The 17,410-nt window shown below is 37.4% G+C and overlaps 1 protein-coding gene across 1 annotated transcript in view; it reads right to left on the bottom strand.

Annotated features, from left to right (window-relative positions):
• Window positions 1-14,429, bottom strand: part of Stk3 (serine/threonine kinase 3) — a 324,266-nt gene extending 309,837 nt beyond the window's left edge. Inside the window, exon 1 of the mRNA XM_071602220.1 lies at window positions 14,212-14,429. Coding sequence (XP_071458321.1) covers window positions 14,212-14,237 — 26 coding nt within the window. The 5' untranslated portion in view covers window positions 14,238-14,429. The remainder of the gene's footprint in view (window positions 1-14,211) is intronic.
• Window positions 14,430-17,410: the final 2,981 nt, after the last annotated feature.

Raw genomic sequence — 17,410 nt, 5'->3', positions numbered from 1 at the left:
GAATAATCCAAGAATAATAAATATTTATGCCCCAAATGCACATAACCTAATCACATAAAAGAGAAAGTACTCAAAGGATGTCCCAGATAGACCCCCAATACAAAACCGGTTTCAACACACCTCTCTCATTATTAGATAAGTCACACAGACATAAACTCAGTAAAGACTCTTTGGACCTCAAAAATACTATAAAGCAAATGGACCTAACAGACATCAATAGAATATTTCATCCAACAACAGGGAATACATTTTCTTCTCAGAGGCACATGGAATCTTCTCCAAAATAGACAATATTTTTTGCCACAAAGCAACTCTTAGCAAACACTAAAAAAAAGATAGAATTCCTTGCATCTTACCAGATCATAATCAAATGAAATTAGAAATCAACACCAAAAAACCTACCAAAACTATATAAACACACAGAAATTGAACAATACTCTTTTGAATGATGAATGGGCGAGAGAAGAAATCAAGGGAGAAATTTAAAAATTCTTTGACCCAAATATGAACAGTGATACAACATACCAGAACCACGGGGACACTACTGAAGGTAGTTCTAAGAGGAAAGTTTATAGAAATGAGTGGCTATATAAGAAAATCAGATCCCAAATGAAAACCTACTCGTGAAATCTCAAGACTCTTAAGAAAGAAGTACAGGGGCTGGGGATGTGGCTCAAGTGGTAGCGCACTCGCCTAGCATGCGTGAGGCACTGGGTTCGATTCTCTGCACCACATAAAAATAAAATGAAGATATTGTGTCCACCTAAAATAAAAAATAAATATTTTTTAAAAAGAAGAAGTACAAGCCAATTCCAAAACCAGTAGAAGGAAGGAAAGAATTAAGATCAGAAGCAGAATCAATAAATTTAAGAATTTAAAAAAAAATACAAGGGATTGATGAAACAAAGATTAGATTATTTGAAAAGATAAACACTATTGATAAGCCCTTGACCAAACAAACAAAAAGAAAAAGGGAGAAAAACCAAAATAATTAGCGATGCAAGAGGAGAAATCATCACAGACATCTAAGAAATTCAGCAGATCATTAGGGACTTTTTTGAAAGTTTATACTCAAATGAACTGGAAAACCTAGAAGAAATGGATAAATTTCTAGACAAATGTTATCTGCCAAAACTGAATCAAGAGAACATAGAAAACTTAAACAACCAGTAAAATGTTGAAATACAAGTAGGAACAAGAAGCCTTCCAACAAAGAAAAGCCCAGAATAAGAGGGATTCTCAACTAAATTCTACCAATCCTTTGAATAAGTACTATCACAAAATAAAAAGGGAGGGAACACTTCCAAATTCTCTAAAGCCAATATCTATCACACACCAAAACCAGATATGGACACATCAAGGAAAGAAAATTACAGACCAATAAAATATTAATAAATTGTGCTTAACAACACATTAATAAGATTTTTATACCATAAACAAGGAGGTTTTACTCCAGGGATGAAAGAATGGTTAAATACACACAAATCAGTAAATACAATTCATCACATTAACAGAATTAAGGGGGAAAAATTATGTAATAAATCTCAATAGATGTCAAGAAATACACTACCCAGCAGTAATCTCAGTTACCAGAGCAACTGTCACAGTATCAGATACTCATGTTCAAGTAACCTGTAGTTTATTAAAAAGTAGCCCTAAAAGACCAACCAATAAAGAAATGGAAATCAAATCCACAATGAGATACCGTTTCATACTCTTTATGATAGCTTTCATTAGAAACAAATAAACCAACCCAGAAAATAGAAAGTGCTGCTAAACGTATGGAACACTTGGAGCTCTTCTGTATTACTAGTGGGAACTAATGCTGAAAACAGTACGGGGATCCCTTAAAATATTAAACATGGCCCAGCAGCTCAGGAGGCTGAGGCAGGAGGATCATGTGTTCAAAGCCAGCCTCAGCAACAGCAAGGCACCAAGCAACTCAGTGAGGCCCTGTCTCTAAATAAAATACAAAATAGGGCTAGGGATGTAGCTCAGTGGTCCAATGCCCCTGAGTTCTATCATTGGTACCCAAAACATTAAAAAATAACTATTATAAATGTAACACTGTTATATTTATACAGGTATAAATAGCCTCTGAAATTCTAATTAACTTTGGAAATACCATGAGTCCCATCATGTAGGTAATGCTCCAAATGACAATTTAAAAAAAAAAAAAAAAACTTGGGAATTTCATGGGCTTTTTTTTTTTTTTTTTTTTTTTTTAGTTGTAGTTGGATACAACGCCTTTATTTATTTATCTATATGTGGTGCTGAGGATCAAACCCAGGGCCTCACATGTGGTAGGCGAACACTCTACTGCTGAGCCACAACCCCAGCCCCCCCAAAAAAAATTTTTTCAAGCATTAACTAGTACATTTATTTTTAATTCCCACTGGAATTTTATGGAATTTCTTGCTCAATCTGATTCTTATTTCTTGTTGTTTATTTTGTTGATAGTACTGGGGATTCAACCCAGCTCTCTTTCCCCTATTGTTATATAAGACACTGAAAATGGAAATTACCAACTGTGTTACCCAGATAAATATTTAATTTTATTTATTCAAGGCACACACACACAAAAAAAAAAAAAAGACAAGAGGGGCTAACATCAAAACTAAAGGCATAATATTTGACATTTAAATTCCACAATTTCTCATTTTACACTTCGGAGTAGATTTATAAAGCAGTCTTCAATTTCCCTTGACATTTTCTTTGTTTGTGCACAGATATTTTTATGTATACAGTGACAAGAAAGATGAAATGTTCTACCTAAAAAAATAAGGCCTGAAATCTGGCTTCATGGAAAGTGGTGGCATATTAGCTTATTTTCTATATCTTTTTCATTTAATAAAAGAAGACACTAGGTCGCCTCAAACAAACCTGAGAAAGTGCTGGGCACAGTGACACATGCCCATAATCCCAGAGATTAAAGAGGCAGTAAGATCACAAGTTCAAAGTCAGCCTTGGTGCAAGACCCAGTCTCAAAATATAAAATAAGAAGGGCTGAGGGTGTAGCTCAGTAGCAGAGCATGTCCCTGGGTTCAATCTCTAGTACCACCAAAAAAAAAAAAAAATGAGAAAGAAATAGGTTAAAGAGTAATCAGAGTAATTTGTAGAACATGAAGATAAAAGTCTACTCTAAATAATTTCTGCTACATAATTTCACTCTACTCACACTTAATTTCTAACTCAAACTTAAAAACAAAGGTGTAATGGAGATATTAACCAGAGAAAGGAGCTCGAAACAGTGCTGTCACTCTTTTTAACAGAATATCCCACAGTTTGAAAGAATTATTAGTTCTCCTACATATGAATTAAAAGCTACTAAAAGTAACAAGCTCTCAGTACCCAGGTAAGGGTCTTTTTAAAAATATATATATATTTATTTTTTAGTTGTAGTTGGACACAACACCTTTTATTTATTTATTTTCATGTGGTGCTGAGGATTGAACCCAGGACCTCGCTCGCACATGCTAGGCAAGCGCTCTACCGCTGAGCCACAACCCCAGCCCCCAGGTTAGGGTCTTGAAATAGCATTTCTCACTAAAAGAAACTCAGGCTTCTTGGAGACTTGGTTGCTTCTGGATCTGGAACATGAAACGTACAAAACAAGTCCTGGTATCTTATCACAGCAGGCAGCAAGGAAACTATCAAAGACCAGTAGGGTCGTGTTCTCTCCCGAAAAAACTCCCATAGACCAAAGATGGGAGATTTTGAGTTTCAATAACAGTAATCACAACAGATAAAAATTCATCAGCTCATAATGACATTTAAAAGAGAAGAGCGATCCCCTTTGGAAGAGAGGGAATTCATTCATTATCTTGAAAACTGATAAATAATGGGAAAGAAATAAGCATTTATCCTGTCTTTCCTTTATAAATGACACCTCTGGATAAGCAAATAGGAAGTGAAGGGAAATGACTTTACAAAAACATTCATAATAAAATGATGCATTTAGAAGTTCACCATTTTGCAACATTCAATGAATTAAATAATTACTAATCATTAACAGCTGCTAACCTCACACACACAAAAAAGAGAAACCATTTAATATTAAAAGATTCCTACTGTCTTGCCAAACCCCACCTCTAACAATGCCTAAGGGATCGAATTTGAGTTTCATCCATCTCTGGTTCCAGCTGCCCATCTGCAGAAAAGAAGAGGACAAAGGAATGTTGAACCAAACCTTGAATAAGCAATCGGCAAAACGCAGATTGTGAGAAACCACAGTTCAACCAACCTGAGTTCTTAAACAAGGAAAAGAAAAACTATAGAGGGCTAATCTAAACATTAAAAGTGATAATTCATATCAAAACTACTTTTTACCAAGGCTAACCTAGAGTATCTAGCAACATATATTTAGGTTATTACTTATGAAAACCAGGATAATGGTTTACTTGTGAGAAAAATGGTTGTGATGGTGACAGAGAACACAGAAGAGAAGAGACTTCTAGGGAGTGAGACAAGTTTTATTTCTTAACCTAACTGGTGATTACAAAGGTTCTGTCTTATAATTCACCAAGCCATGCATTTTTGTGCTGATATTTTATATTGCTATGTAAAAACGTTAAAAAAAAAAACAAACCTGCAGATCACAGCCAACACATCTGAACATTTCAATACCTAACAAAGTCTAGGTATGGTTCCCATTTTTTAACCTGGTGAAAGCAAGAGATTAAAAAAAATAGAAGTTAGTGTTCATTATTTCATCCCTACCCACTTCTTCTAAAGGAACCACCTAATATGACATTTTGGACCAATTAAGAATCACTTTCCTGAAAGTATGGAATTCCAAGGAAGAAAATAGAGACATTCAAGCCTGTTCCTCTTTCAGTCTTCACCCAAAATTGTTCAAACCCAACCCCAAGTTGCTCAAATCCAAAACATAAGAGCCAGGATTGATTCTTCTTTCTTCATCATTCCTTTCAGCTAATCCTTCATTTCTAACTTGAAAACATAACTTAAATCTGTCCACTTCTCTCCACCTCCACTGATACCACCATCTCTAACCATGAATTCTTGCAGTAGTCTCCGTTTCTGACTTAACTCTTAACCCTCTACAATCTACTCCAACCAAATCAACCATAATGATCCTTTTAAAATACAAATTGCTGGGCTGAGGTTATGGCCCAGTGGCAGAGCACTTGCCTAGCACGCATGAGGCACTGGGTTCTATCCTCAGCACCACAAAAAAATAAATAAAATAAAGATATCATGTCCATCCACAACTAAAAAAAAAAAAATTTTAATACAAATTGTTTAAAATCCTGCTTAGACCCCTTTAATGAGAGCCCATGGCAATCTGACAAATCCAAATTCCTTTCCATCCCCTGTATCACTGACTCTCTGCCCATCTTTCTAACCTCATCTATAGCCACATTCTGCACCCAGCCACAATGGCCTCATTTCAATTTCTCCCACACAGTAAGCTCTTTGCCCCTCTAGTCATTCTCATGGATTTTTCTCTGACTAGAATACCTCTCCAGTATTCTGGCTCCTCACGTCACCGACAATTTCTCAATGTCATGTAGCAGCTTAAATATCATCTCCTCAAAGAAGCCTCCTCCAACTGTCCTATTAAAAAGGTTCTGCCATTTTTCTCTATCAGTACATGCTACTTTTATCTCTCATAGCCCACACTCCAACTAGAGTGTATGTTCTATGAAGGCAAAGATCCCCTCTATTTTGTTTACCAATGTACTTAGCATCTGGAATTTGGAAGGCAATCAATTAATGATTATGAACGTGTGAAAAATGAGCAAATGAATGAACCAAGGCTGAGAGTTAATTTCTACCAGAAGATGTAATCACTAAGAAAGCCAGTTTTCCGAATAAAGAGAATGAGCAACCCAACAGAGAGAGACTGAATGACTCCAGAGAGACAAAATGAGGGAAATTAGCTGCCTATTATCTTCAGTTTTTGCTTTCCTCAAATATATAAAAGTTTACCTAAATTACAAAAAGAAGTTAAACTTGCATTCCTTTCTAATTATAGAACTCTAGGTCCCACATTTCAGAAAACCAAAAATCCTAAAAATGAAAAAATAATCTAGCAAAGAATAATTCTAACCCACCCATGGAATTACAAATGCTCAACAATTTCACCAGTTATTAAACATGTATATATCATCCAGGTAAGGAGGCACACACCCGTAATCCCAACAACTCAGGAGCCTGAGACATAAAGATCAAGAGTTCAAACCCAGCCTCAGCAACTCATTGAGGCCCTAAGCAACTCAGCAACACTCCGTCTCTAATAAAATATTTAAAAAGGGTTGGGGGTGCTGGGGTTGTGGCTCAGTGGTAGAACACTTGCCGAGCATGTGGGAGGCACTGGGTTCGATCCTCAGCACCATATAAAAAAATAAACAAAATAACGATATTGTGTCCATCTACAACTAAAAAGGTAATCTTTAAAAAAAGGGGGGGGTCATGTGGCTAAGTGGTTAAGCCCCCCTGGGTTCAATCCCTGGTACTTAAAAAAAAAAAGTATGTATCAAAGAAGTAATATGTACTTATATATAATAATAGCTGGAAACATCTGAAAATTTTGTTTAATTCACCTCTTTATTAAGATGCCTGGTATCATATAAAATCTATAGACTAATTTAGAGTCCAATACAATACTACTTATACTAATTATCATGTTAACAGCTTTCAGTAATTCTCATTTCATGAAGTCATTTTTCACGATATAACCTTCGATGAACTCTCAGAAATTCAAGGTAATCTGGGGCTGGAATGTGGCTCAAGTGGTAGCATGCGCCCCTGGCATGCGTGAGGCACTGGGTTTGACCTGCAGCACCACATAAAAATAAAATAAAGATATTATGTCCACCTAAAACTAAAAAATAAATATATTTTTTTAAAAAGAAATTCAAGGAAATCTGAGCTTTAATATTCATAGCATGTAACAAAAAATTACTTTAAATATTCATATTTACATATGTATCTTTCCATTTATTCAACTTGAGACTCCAGAAAAAGTTATGATAAAAACATTTCAAATATAGAATATTTATTCTATGAGCTAAAGCCTTCTTGAAATTAGAACAATCCTAACATATGAGGCAATTCAAATAAAATCACAACAAAAAAAGAAGCTCAAAGTAAAGCTTAAGATAAAAGAAAGGTTTTATCAGAAAGGATAAATTTTCTCTTTAGAAGAAAATGGAAAGACCTTTGGGAGTTAGAGAAGCTGAAATTGATAGAGAGTCAAAAATTGAGGGCATCATAATTATAGTTGGACATTCCAGTGCAGGGGATCAGTATACTCTATAAGAGCCTTTGCCTCAAAGTAACCTTCATACATTACATTTCCCTCTATAAACTGTCAGATATCAGGGCTGGAGTTGTAGCTCTGTGGTAGAGCACTTGCCTAGCATGTGTGAGGCACTGGGTTTGATCCTCAGCACCACATAAAAATAAATAAAGGTCCACCAACAACTAACTAATAAAATATTTTTTAAAAAAACACTTCAGGGGCTGGAGCTGTAGCTCAGTGGCAGAGCACTCAGCTAGCATGTGTGAGGCACTGGGTTCAATCCTCAGCACCAATAAAAATAAACAAATAAAATAAAGGCATGCTGTCCATCTACAACTACAAAAAAAAAAAATTTAAATACCTTTCAGACATCACAGATAATCATTTCTAATTTTTCCATACTTTGAGGCAATATGAATTATTCCAAATACTATCATTTTAAAATATGAGTTTCCTCTCTCTCCTTCACTTCTTTCCTTTGTAGAATCTTTATGCATGGATACAGTAACTAACACCCTTCTGGACTTCTGCTTAACACCTTCACCTATATTAAGCATCAGAATAAAGATGAAAATAAAATCAATTTTCTGTCACTAATACATACACACATTATATTTTTTCAAACTACAAATCACAACCCATCAGTGGGTCATGAAAATAATTTAGTGGATCATGACCATTATTTTTTTACTGAAACCAAACAGAAAACACATTTCATGAAACTTCTGTTTGAGTAGTATATATGTAGCTCTGTACTGAGTCTCAGTATCTGATTAAAAAATGTTTTTTGAAAGCCACTAATACACAATGGCCTGAAGTGACAATATCTAGTTCAACTAGAGAAAATTCCATTGCAGTGGAATTTTTTTAAAAACAAAAAAATGAAATTCTTCACAAATTCTAAGCATTCATGTTTCTGTTACAATCCAAACAAGAAGTGTTAGATTTAAACCTTGCATTTTTAAAGCTTTGTGGAATAAGTGCTTATATTATTTCAGAAAAGCAACTTTTAACCTAGTTTGTTTTATATGTATTATCTTTCTTTACATTTCTTACAAATTCTTCAATATTCGTACATTCTATATCTTGCCCCCTGAATGAATAATAAATAAATTAATCATTGCCTACAGTCAACACACATTTCTCAACTGTCTTAAAGTACAAATGAAGACTGCTCACCTAGAATGGCTCCAGATTTCACTGCCATAGTCCCTCTCTCCAACAAGGAAATGTCATTGACTATTCCCCTTGAAAGGGCCTAAATCGATTTTATTGGAGCTGACATCATCCTAAATTAACCACCAAAACCTAAAGAGAGCATATGCTTTAAAGACCATCTCTCTAACAACTGTTAAAGAGATGTTCCTGTTTGCTGTGTTCTTTTCTCCTTAGACTACTTTAGATATTATATCTACTTGTCTGCCTCTAAAGTTGGAAACTTCCAGGCTGGGGGTGTAGAACACTGGTAAAGGTGTGCTTAGCATGTGTGAAACCCAGAATTCAATGTCCAGCAACATAAAAAATAAGGTAAAGTGAATGATATAAAATTAGAAACTTCACATAGAATGCTGTTTTTGTGTTTTGTTTTGTTGATACCAGAGATTGAACTCAGGGGTACTTGACCACTGAGCCACATCCCCAGTCCTATTTTGTGTTTTATTTAGAAACAGGGTCTCACTGAGTTGCTTAGCAACTCACTGTTCCTGAGGCTGGCTTTGAATTGGCAATTCTCCTGACTCAGCCTCCCCACCCACTGGGTACAGGCATGGCTGTGTTGTTGTTTTTTAAGAGTTCATCTTCTCAAAGACAACTTCAGCTCTTCAACTGGTGAATCTCTCCAACAATAAATGCAGAAGAATTTACCTTCCAACACTCCAAGGACATATAAATTAGTAAAGTGGACATAAAATGAAGTCCACCCCCTCTTTTCATTGCAGTTATTTTCATGATATTCCTAATATTCTACTATCTAGTTAGTTGGTTTGTTGCTTTGTCCCACCCAATTCAAATCCTGAGAGATGAGAGTTCTCTGTCATCTATTTTTTCTAATTCCAGGCCTAGGATCAATGCTACAGATGCTACAGGCTAATGAGGCTCTTCATGTTAAGAAGTACATGAAGACTTTCTATGTTATTCTCCTATATATTCATCATTTTACCTTTCTTTTTCATTCCATTATCATTGTCTCACTGATAATCCATCTATTCATAGAAAAATCTGCCCTTATATTTTTCTTACCTTCACCTTTTACTTGTGTTAATGTTCTTTGCAATACTGGGAAATGAGCCCAGGGGCACTCTACAACTGAGCTGCATCCCTGCTCTTCTTCTTCTTCATTGTTTTTAAAGACAGGGTCTTACTAGGTTGCCAATGTGGGCCTCATACTTGTGATCCTCCTGCCCTAGGCTCTCAGGTCACTCGTAGTATAGGTATGTACCACAGTGCCCTGCAATATGAATATATTCTGACTGAAACCCTAACATTTTGACTTCAGTCTTCAACTTCCCCCAAAGTATCCTTTCATACTATTAAAAAAAACACACACACACACAGAATCTAACTATAACTTAAATCAAAGAACTTTCCTCATCTGTCTTGAGCATGTGCTTCAATAACTTATTCTATTATTATCCTTCCAGTGTTTTCACTATTTCATACCAACACCAACTCTCTTCCAACTATACCTTAATTGACAAGTTTTAACAAATAACAACTAATCTTATAATCTAGTTGAGGAACAAGACCTATCTGGGAAAGTGTATTTCTTTAGTCAACAATATTCTCTTTTTGCAGAACATTTTATACAATTACATACCTGCTAGTAATCAGAGTTCTCATGCTTCTGAAGATTTCTATAACAGACCTGTTAAGGAAAGCTGAGATTCTAAGTCAGTCTGGCGCTCAAGTCAGTGACAAGGATATTAATCATGTTTTACACAAGCCTTGTCAGAGAAACCAAATCAAGGAATAGAAGGGTGAGAGGTGCCTTTCAGATTGTCTAGAACTCTTGAGTCATAATTCTTAACCCCGTAATTTTCAACTCCCAGAGAAGAATGATATCCAAAGAAGCAAATTTCAAATCAGTGATGAAGCTGAGATTAACACTAGATATGTGTATATGTGTGTGTGATATGTTTGATGTGTGTATGTGTATGTTAAAAATATAAAAACAGGTATAGGAAGGACATATACCCAATTCAGAACTATAATCACCCTTTTGGGAATGGGAAGGGAATATATTTGAGAAGAGATTTTTTTACACAGAGGGCTTCAAATATATTGGAAATATTGTCTCTCTTAAGTTGGAGGGTGTGATATATGTTTATAAATTAGTCCCCATGGGCTGGGGCTGTAGCTCAATGGTAGAGGGCTTGCCTTGGACGTGTGAGGCACTGGGTTCAATCCTCAGCACCACATAAAAATAAACAAATAAAATAAAGGCATGCTGGTTCAACTTTAAAGAAAAAAATTAAATTAGTCCCCATTGTCTTCTGGAGGCCCAAAATTTAATAATAAAAAAGAACAGGAAGAGGGCTAGGGATGTGGCTCAAGTGGTAGCGTGCTCGCCTGGCATGCATGCAGCCAGGGTTCGATCCTCAGCACCACATACAAAGATGTTGTGTCCGCCGAAAACTAAAAAAAAATAAATATTAAAAAATTCTCTCTCTCTCTCTCTTACTCTCTCTTAAAAAAAAAAAAGAACACGAAGATGTCATATAATCGAATGAGTATATTAGGAATATAGAGAAATAGCTCAGGCTAGAAAGTACTCAAAAAGATACTTTATGAAGCAGGCCTTGAAGAAATAGAACAGATTGGGGGTGGGGGGAGACACTAAGAACTTTTAAGAATAATCAAAGGCAAAATTAGGAATACTCATAGCCTATAACCTAAATAAAGAATAACGGGGTTAAGTTTATGAGGACAGATTCACCTTGGAGAAGAGTAACTGAAGGCTAAAGGGGAGATCAAGTGATAGAGGCTTTGGATACTAAGTAGACAAGTATTTCTCTAATCCCAAAGAAAGGTGTAGTATAACTGAAGTAATGTTTTAGCAAAATAAATCAGAAGCAACCTGCAGGATAAACTAAAGCAAACTGTGTAGTACATTAGGAGGTTCTATAGAACAACAAAAAAGGAAAAGAAATAAGGGATTAGGAACCAGGTTCTTGGAGCACTGTCCCTACTCTTCAGAGCTTTTCTGTTATTAAAATGTTTCTGTTAAAATATTTTGGAAAACCACTGAACTAAAGTGCTCAGTTAGAAGTCATTGCTGAAAATCTTGGGAATGAATGGGGTGGAAGGCAAAAATGCCAACTGAGCAGCAGCAGTTGCTGCAACACAGATATGACCATGTAAAAGTGTCTGAACACTAAGGAAGTACTACTCAAGGCAGAAACGCTAAATAGCACTCTTAGAGAGATTAAGAAGAGAATAAGCAAAGGAAACCAAGAAATGGCAGACAAAGATGACCACTACATTACTGAATGTTAAGAAAGCTTCAAAAAAGGTATCACTGTACAACAATAAGATTATACAGCCTTCACAATCAGATTCAGGGTTTTACCACCTTCTCTACTTAACCGAATTATTTTAACCTCTCTGAGTCTCATTTAATAAGCAAAATACAAGTTAACAACTAACATTATTGAACATATTATGAAGTACTATGCTAAGTACTTCACTGTGACCTCATTATTAATCCCCCATATTCTACAGATGAAGAAATTTAAATTTAGAACATAGTAAGTGACAGAGCCAGGATCACTATTTCTTAAGATGATTAAACAAAAGAATGTATTTACAGTCATGTGCCACACAGCCACACTGCAAGACCACACACACTACAGTGCATAATGACATTACAGCCATCTACATAGCTTTACACTCTATATTTGCACAACAAAATCACCAAACAATGAATTTCTACAAACAAGTCCCATTGTTAGGTAGCACGTTACTGTATAAATTTCGTGGAAAACAATATGACCTCAAAAATGGTAATTATGCTTTACTATTAGGAGGTAATGATCAATAGGGGCAACCCAAAAACTCACTGTCAGTAATTCCTGTCATAGCCTTCCATGTAGCAAACTCTGTTACTCAGTTATAAGACAGGATTACTGCCTATAATTCAACCTACTCCATGGGGTTGTCAGGAGGATAAAATATTATAATATGAAAATGCTATGAGATTTTTAAAAGATATTCAAATAAAGTGGATTAATATCACATATGTTTTGTTCCTCAAAAATGTGTGCTTGAGCTGGGGGCTTAGTGTTCACCTGTAGTCTCAGTTACTCAGACGGCTTTGGCAGGAGGATCACATGAGCCCCAGAGTTCAAGCATAGGCTGGGCAACATGGTGAGACCCTGTCTCTTAGGGAAAGAAAAAAAGCAAAAAACACTAACAAGAAATGCCTTTCTAGGTCAAATAAATCTATGAAGAGAGTTAAAAATAAGCCTGTTAAATGAACAATCACCAATTTGAAAAGCATAAAATACTCACACCTTCCCCTAACTCCTCCAGTTGTCTTAAGACAATGGATTCCTTTTTTTTAAGTTGTAGATGGACACAATACCTTTATTTTATTTATTTATTTTTATGTGATGCTGGGGATTGAACCCAGTGCCTCACACATGGGAGGCAAGTGCTCCATCACTCTGATAACTCACACAGAGCTAATCAATACAGAGAGATTCTACTTCAACGCAAAGTTGTTCAAGTTGGCCTATGGCATTATGTCAGCAGTGCCCCCTAACAGTACTTCCAAAGCAGAGAGAAAGAAAAAAAAATGTTCCCGATTTTCTTCAATAATATCAAAACTAAGTACACAGTGAGTACCAGAAGATAGACACCTTACAAAATGCTCAATAGATCTATTGACTTGCTTTCACGGTTCTTGACAGGAGGTCCTTTTGGAACCTCTCCACACCCTCCTTTTCTCACTTGAACAGATGGTTTCCAGGCCTTAAGGCTCAGGTCACACAATTCACAATTGGCCCCAAAGTCCCTACCTTTTAATTATTCCATGTTTGTGAATTCAACACTTTTCATCTATTTAGGTATCAAAGCACATGAGCTCTTTAATCTTCACAACAGCACTCTCTGGGAGAAAGATTAGTATACTTATTTTATAAATTAAAAACCAAATGTTTTATACACCATCAAACAATTAGTTGTTTAATTCCTGGGGAGCAGGGATGCACATTATGAACATTGATTTAGCCTCCTAAGATCATTGCAAATGTAAAAGTTCAAACGTCTACTTTGTTCCCCCACCTCTTACATTTTCAATATATCAAACATCAAATGTAAACTAACAATAAATACCATATCAAAGCATCACTATTTTTACAAGCAAAACTATATGAGGAAGGGGTTCTAATTTAAGATTCCTGCTGTCTTGCATGCATAAACTCTTCTGAACTTGAGGGGGTAGGGAAAAGAACACCTGTCAGTGCACTATATCCACAGTGAGTTTTACACAGTTTAGCTATTAATACTTATTACTTAAACTGCAAATAACCCTATATCTCAAAAAAAAGAAAATAAATGTAACATCATGAAGAACGTTTGACAAGAAAAAGGACATGGTTGTAAGAAGACCAATTAATTTCCTCGTTTTAGGTCAGGCTTCGTGAAGTTGCCTCCAGGGAAAACCCTAACCGCCCCAAGGTCGGGCCCCGCGAAGCCAGGCGCTGCCCACACAACTCTCCACGCCCGCCAGGCCCCGCTGTCCACGGGGGAGGGGAGGGGAGGGGAGGCGAGCCTCGGACCCCTCGGGCCCCCTAGCCTCGGGGACCGACGCGGCCGGGCACTCAGAGTGCCTCGGGACCCTAGTCGCGCCAGGATCCGTGCGGGAGAGGGTCGCCGCAGGACCGGGCCTAGCTACCCCCGCCCAGCGTCCTTCCCTCCTTCTCCCCGCTCCCCGCGTTCGTTACCTCTTAGGCGCTGGCGGCTGCTCCATGGCGGCCCGAAGCAGAAAGAGAGACCGGTTGGACTACAAAGGCCAGAGGGAGGAAAGAAGCCGAGGCACCGGCCGGCCGAGCCCGAGGGAAACTCCCAAAACTCGGACCAACTTTCCCGTAACTCGGCAGCGGATCTCCCCCCCGCTCCGGAGCGCCGCTCCTCCTCACCCGCCCCGCCGCGCCGCGCGGCGGAGGGTGGGCGGAGCCGGCTGCGGCCCAGGGAGGGTGGGCGGGGCGAGGGCTGATCATGGGCGGGGCCGGGACTGGGAGAGTGAGCAGGGGCGGGGCGGAAGGGGGAAGGGTCCAACCACACAGCCAATAGAGCCAAGAAAGAGGCGGTGGGTGCTAGAAGAGCGGCTCCAAACTGTTAAGGGTCGCTGGCCCGGGACTGTGCTCTTCGCCTGCCTTTACTGAGTTTTCCCGGTCTTACTTGATTCATTTCTCTAGATTTCTCAACGATACATCCCAAACATCTTGTGAAGCTGTTTGAAGTATAACTAACTGCCCACGCTTCCCACTCTAGTTCTGTTTATAATTATTGGTTATGTTTTCCCCAAACCATTTGACATTTGTAGCTCCAGTAGCCGGGATACTTCTGGAAATTCTTGTTTGATTTTGATTACGGACAAGTGCCTCACTACATTTCACAATAATTACACTTAATTACACAGAAAATATATACTGCAGCAATCTCTCAGTGCACCAAATTCAGTATACTGGGGTCTTGCTGGCTAATTGGTTAACCTGGCAAACCTATCACAAATTGTGGTGCGTGGAAAAGAACTCAAGAAAAGCTTACTTTCTTCCCTCTTTGGTCTTCTCCAACCAATCTCAACAACGGTCATCCCACTGTAATTGACTCCTTCATGCATTCATTTGTGTTACACTGTTTAGACCTTAAATTACACATGTAGTCACCTTTCTTATGGCCACATACAACTGCTGTATAATGAGCTTGCTTGTTAGAAATTTGTCAAGGTGCAGAATCATATAGGGTTTTTTGGCAAGTTAAAACAATGAATATAAAGAGAATGTCAAATAATATGAATATTAACTCAAACTTGACGGTTTGCACTTTACCCAAGTATAATTCAGTATATTTTTGCCTTGAAGATTCACTATGCATGGACTGGGTTTGTAGCTCAGTGGTAGAGCACTTGCCTAGCACATGTGAGGCACGAGGTTCGATCCTCAGTACCACATACAAATAAATAAATAAAAATAAAGATATTGGGCTGGGATTATGGCTCAGTGGCAGAGCACTTGCCCAGCACGTGTGAGGCACTGGGTTTGATTCTCAGCACTGCGTATCAATAAAATAAAGGTCTATTGACAACTTAAAAATATATATTAAAAAATAAATAAAGGTATTGTGTCCACCTACAGCTAAAAAAAAATTTTTTAAAGATTTACTATGCAAATAGCTTACATGATCTATTTTTGAGCCATTTTATTACCCCATAAATCTAGTTATTTTAAGTCTAAGACCATTTGTTGTTAAAACAAAGTCAAATTCTGCGAACAAGAGAAATTATTACAAAATGTTATACTGGTTTGCATTTACTAAAGATCTAGAGTCTGAATATCCAGAAGCAACAGGGCAACAGGGTAAATAAATAAATAAATAAGTCATTAAAATATTAATTCTGGAAAATACCCTTAAAATTATCTCATTCTACCTCTTACTCTCATCCTCACTTCCATACCATACTCCCATCTTTTTGCATTTAATCAGAAACATCTTTTTAAGATTTTTCTCATACTTTAAAATGGACTCAATTTGTCATCCTCTCGAGTTTCAGAAACCTTTCCCAAACTGCCAACACCATTACCTACAACCTTCTACAATTTAGTTGTGGAAGAGATAACTGTCTGGGCTGGGGTTGTGGCTCAGCAGTAGAGCACTCGCCTAGCACTTGTGAGGCCCTGGGTTCCATCCTCAGCACCACATATAAATAAGTAAAAGAAATGTGTTAAAAAAGAGAGGGATAGCCGTCTTATATGGTCCATAACACTCTGTGCAAGCTTGTTTATGCCACTTACCACACTGTATGGAAGTTCTAGTTACTAGTCAATCATCCCAACCCAAAAGTGAAAGCCAACTGAAAGCCAAACCAAGTCTTACTCTCTGTCCCTTATATAGCAAGTATTAGGCTGGAAGCTTCCTATTGTTCCCCCAGATTCACTCTCTATCCTTCTTCACCTGCTTTCTGCACAAAGGGTTAATCTGAATGACTGACATCTTGGGACTCCCCAACCCTCTGGCTTATAATTGTCTCTGATGATAGGAGATCCTAAAGGAAGTCATCGAAGGAATAAAGGAGTGTGAGAGGTCACCATTTATTTATTTTCCTGGTTTTCTTCCTATGAGGTTCCCTAGAGCGAGCTCTGTTCCAGGGAGTCCCTGGTCCTTTCAAGGCAAATTGCCCAACTCTTCCTTCCCTTTGTTCCTGTAGGCCTAGAGGTCATGACTGTTCTGCTATTCCCTGGGTTCCTTCGATACTGCTTATGTTCCCCTACACCTCAGTCCTCCTGTAATAATCCTTTGTAAATTAGATCCCCCTCAATTGACCCTAATTTAAGATTATGTTCAATCATAATTAAGGTTTGTGGAAAGAGGAGAAATAATATCAGAAAATAAATCTCTGAGATCTCTCTCAATTTGGAAAGAAGGCTAACCAATGTGACTCCAATAAGATCAGATACTAAGTCTACATTATCTTGTTGAACACTTAAAACTACCTTGTGATAGTTATTTTCATTTCATGGGTGAGGAAACTAAGCTTCAGAGGGTTAAAATGAATTACCCTAGACCAAACAGAAAGTCTATATTCTAACCCAGGCTTTTATTTATCCAAAGCCAGGCCTCATTCCACTATAAGTCAGTCAACAAATATTGACTGATCAACTAAATATGTCAGGTACTGCTTAAGGTGTGGGGGATTCATCAGTGAAGAGAATAGGAAAAAAAAAACACAGAAATTCCTGCTCTTGTGGGGTTTAATAGACAAATACACAAAAATTCCTGCTCTCATACTAGTTGGGGAAACACAATAAAATAAGTAAGTACCTGATGAATAATGTCAGTGAAAACTGGTAAAGAAGAAAAATTACATAGGGAATGGGAATACAAAGTAGAAGGAGAAGCATGGAATTTAGAAATGATGTCCAG

This window comes from Marmota flaviventris, chromosome 15 (genome assembly GCF_047511675.1).
Source record: "Marmota flaviventris isolate mMarFla1 chromosome 15, mMarFla1.hap1, whole genome shotgun sequence".
Classification (NCBI taxonomy): Eukaryota; Metazoa; Chordata; class Mammalia; order Rodentia; family Sciuridae; genus Marmota; species Marmota flaviventris.
This window is presented reverse-complemented; position numbering and strand designations above follow the sequence as displayed.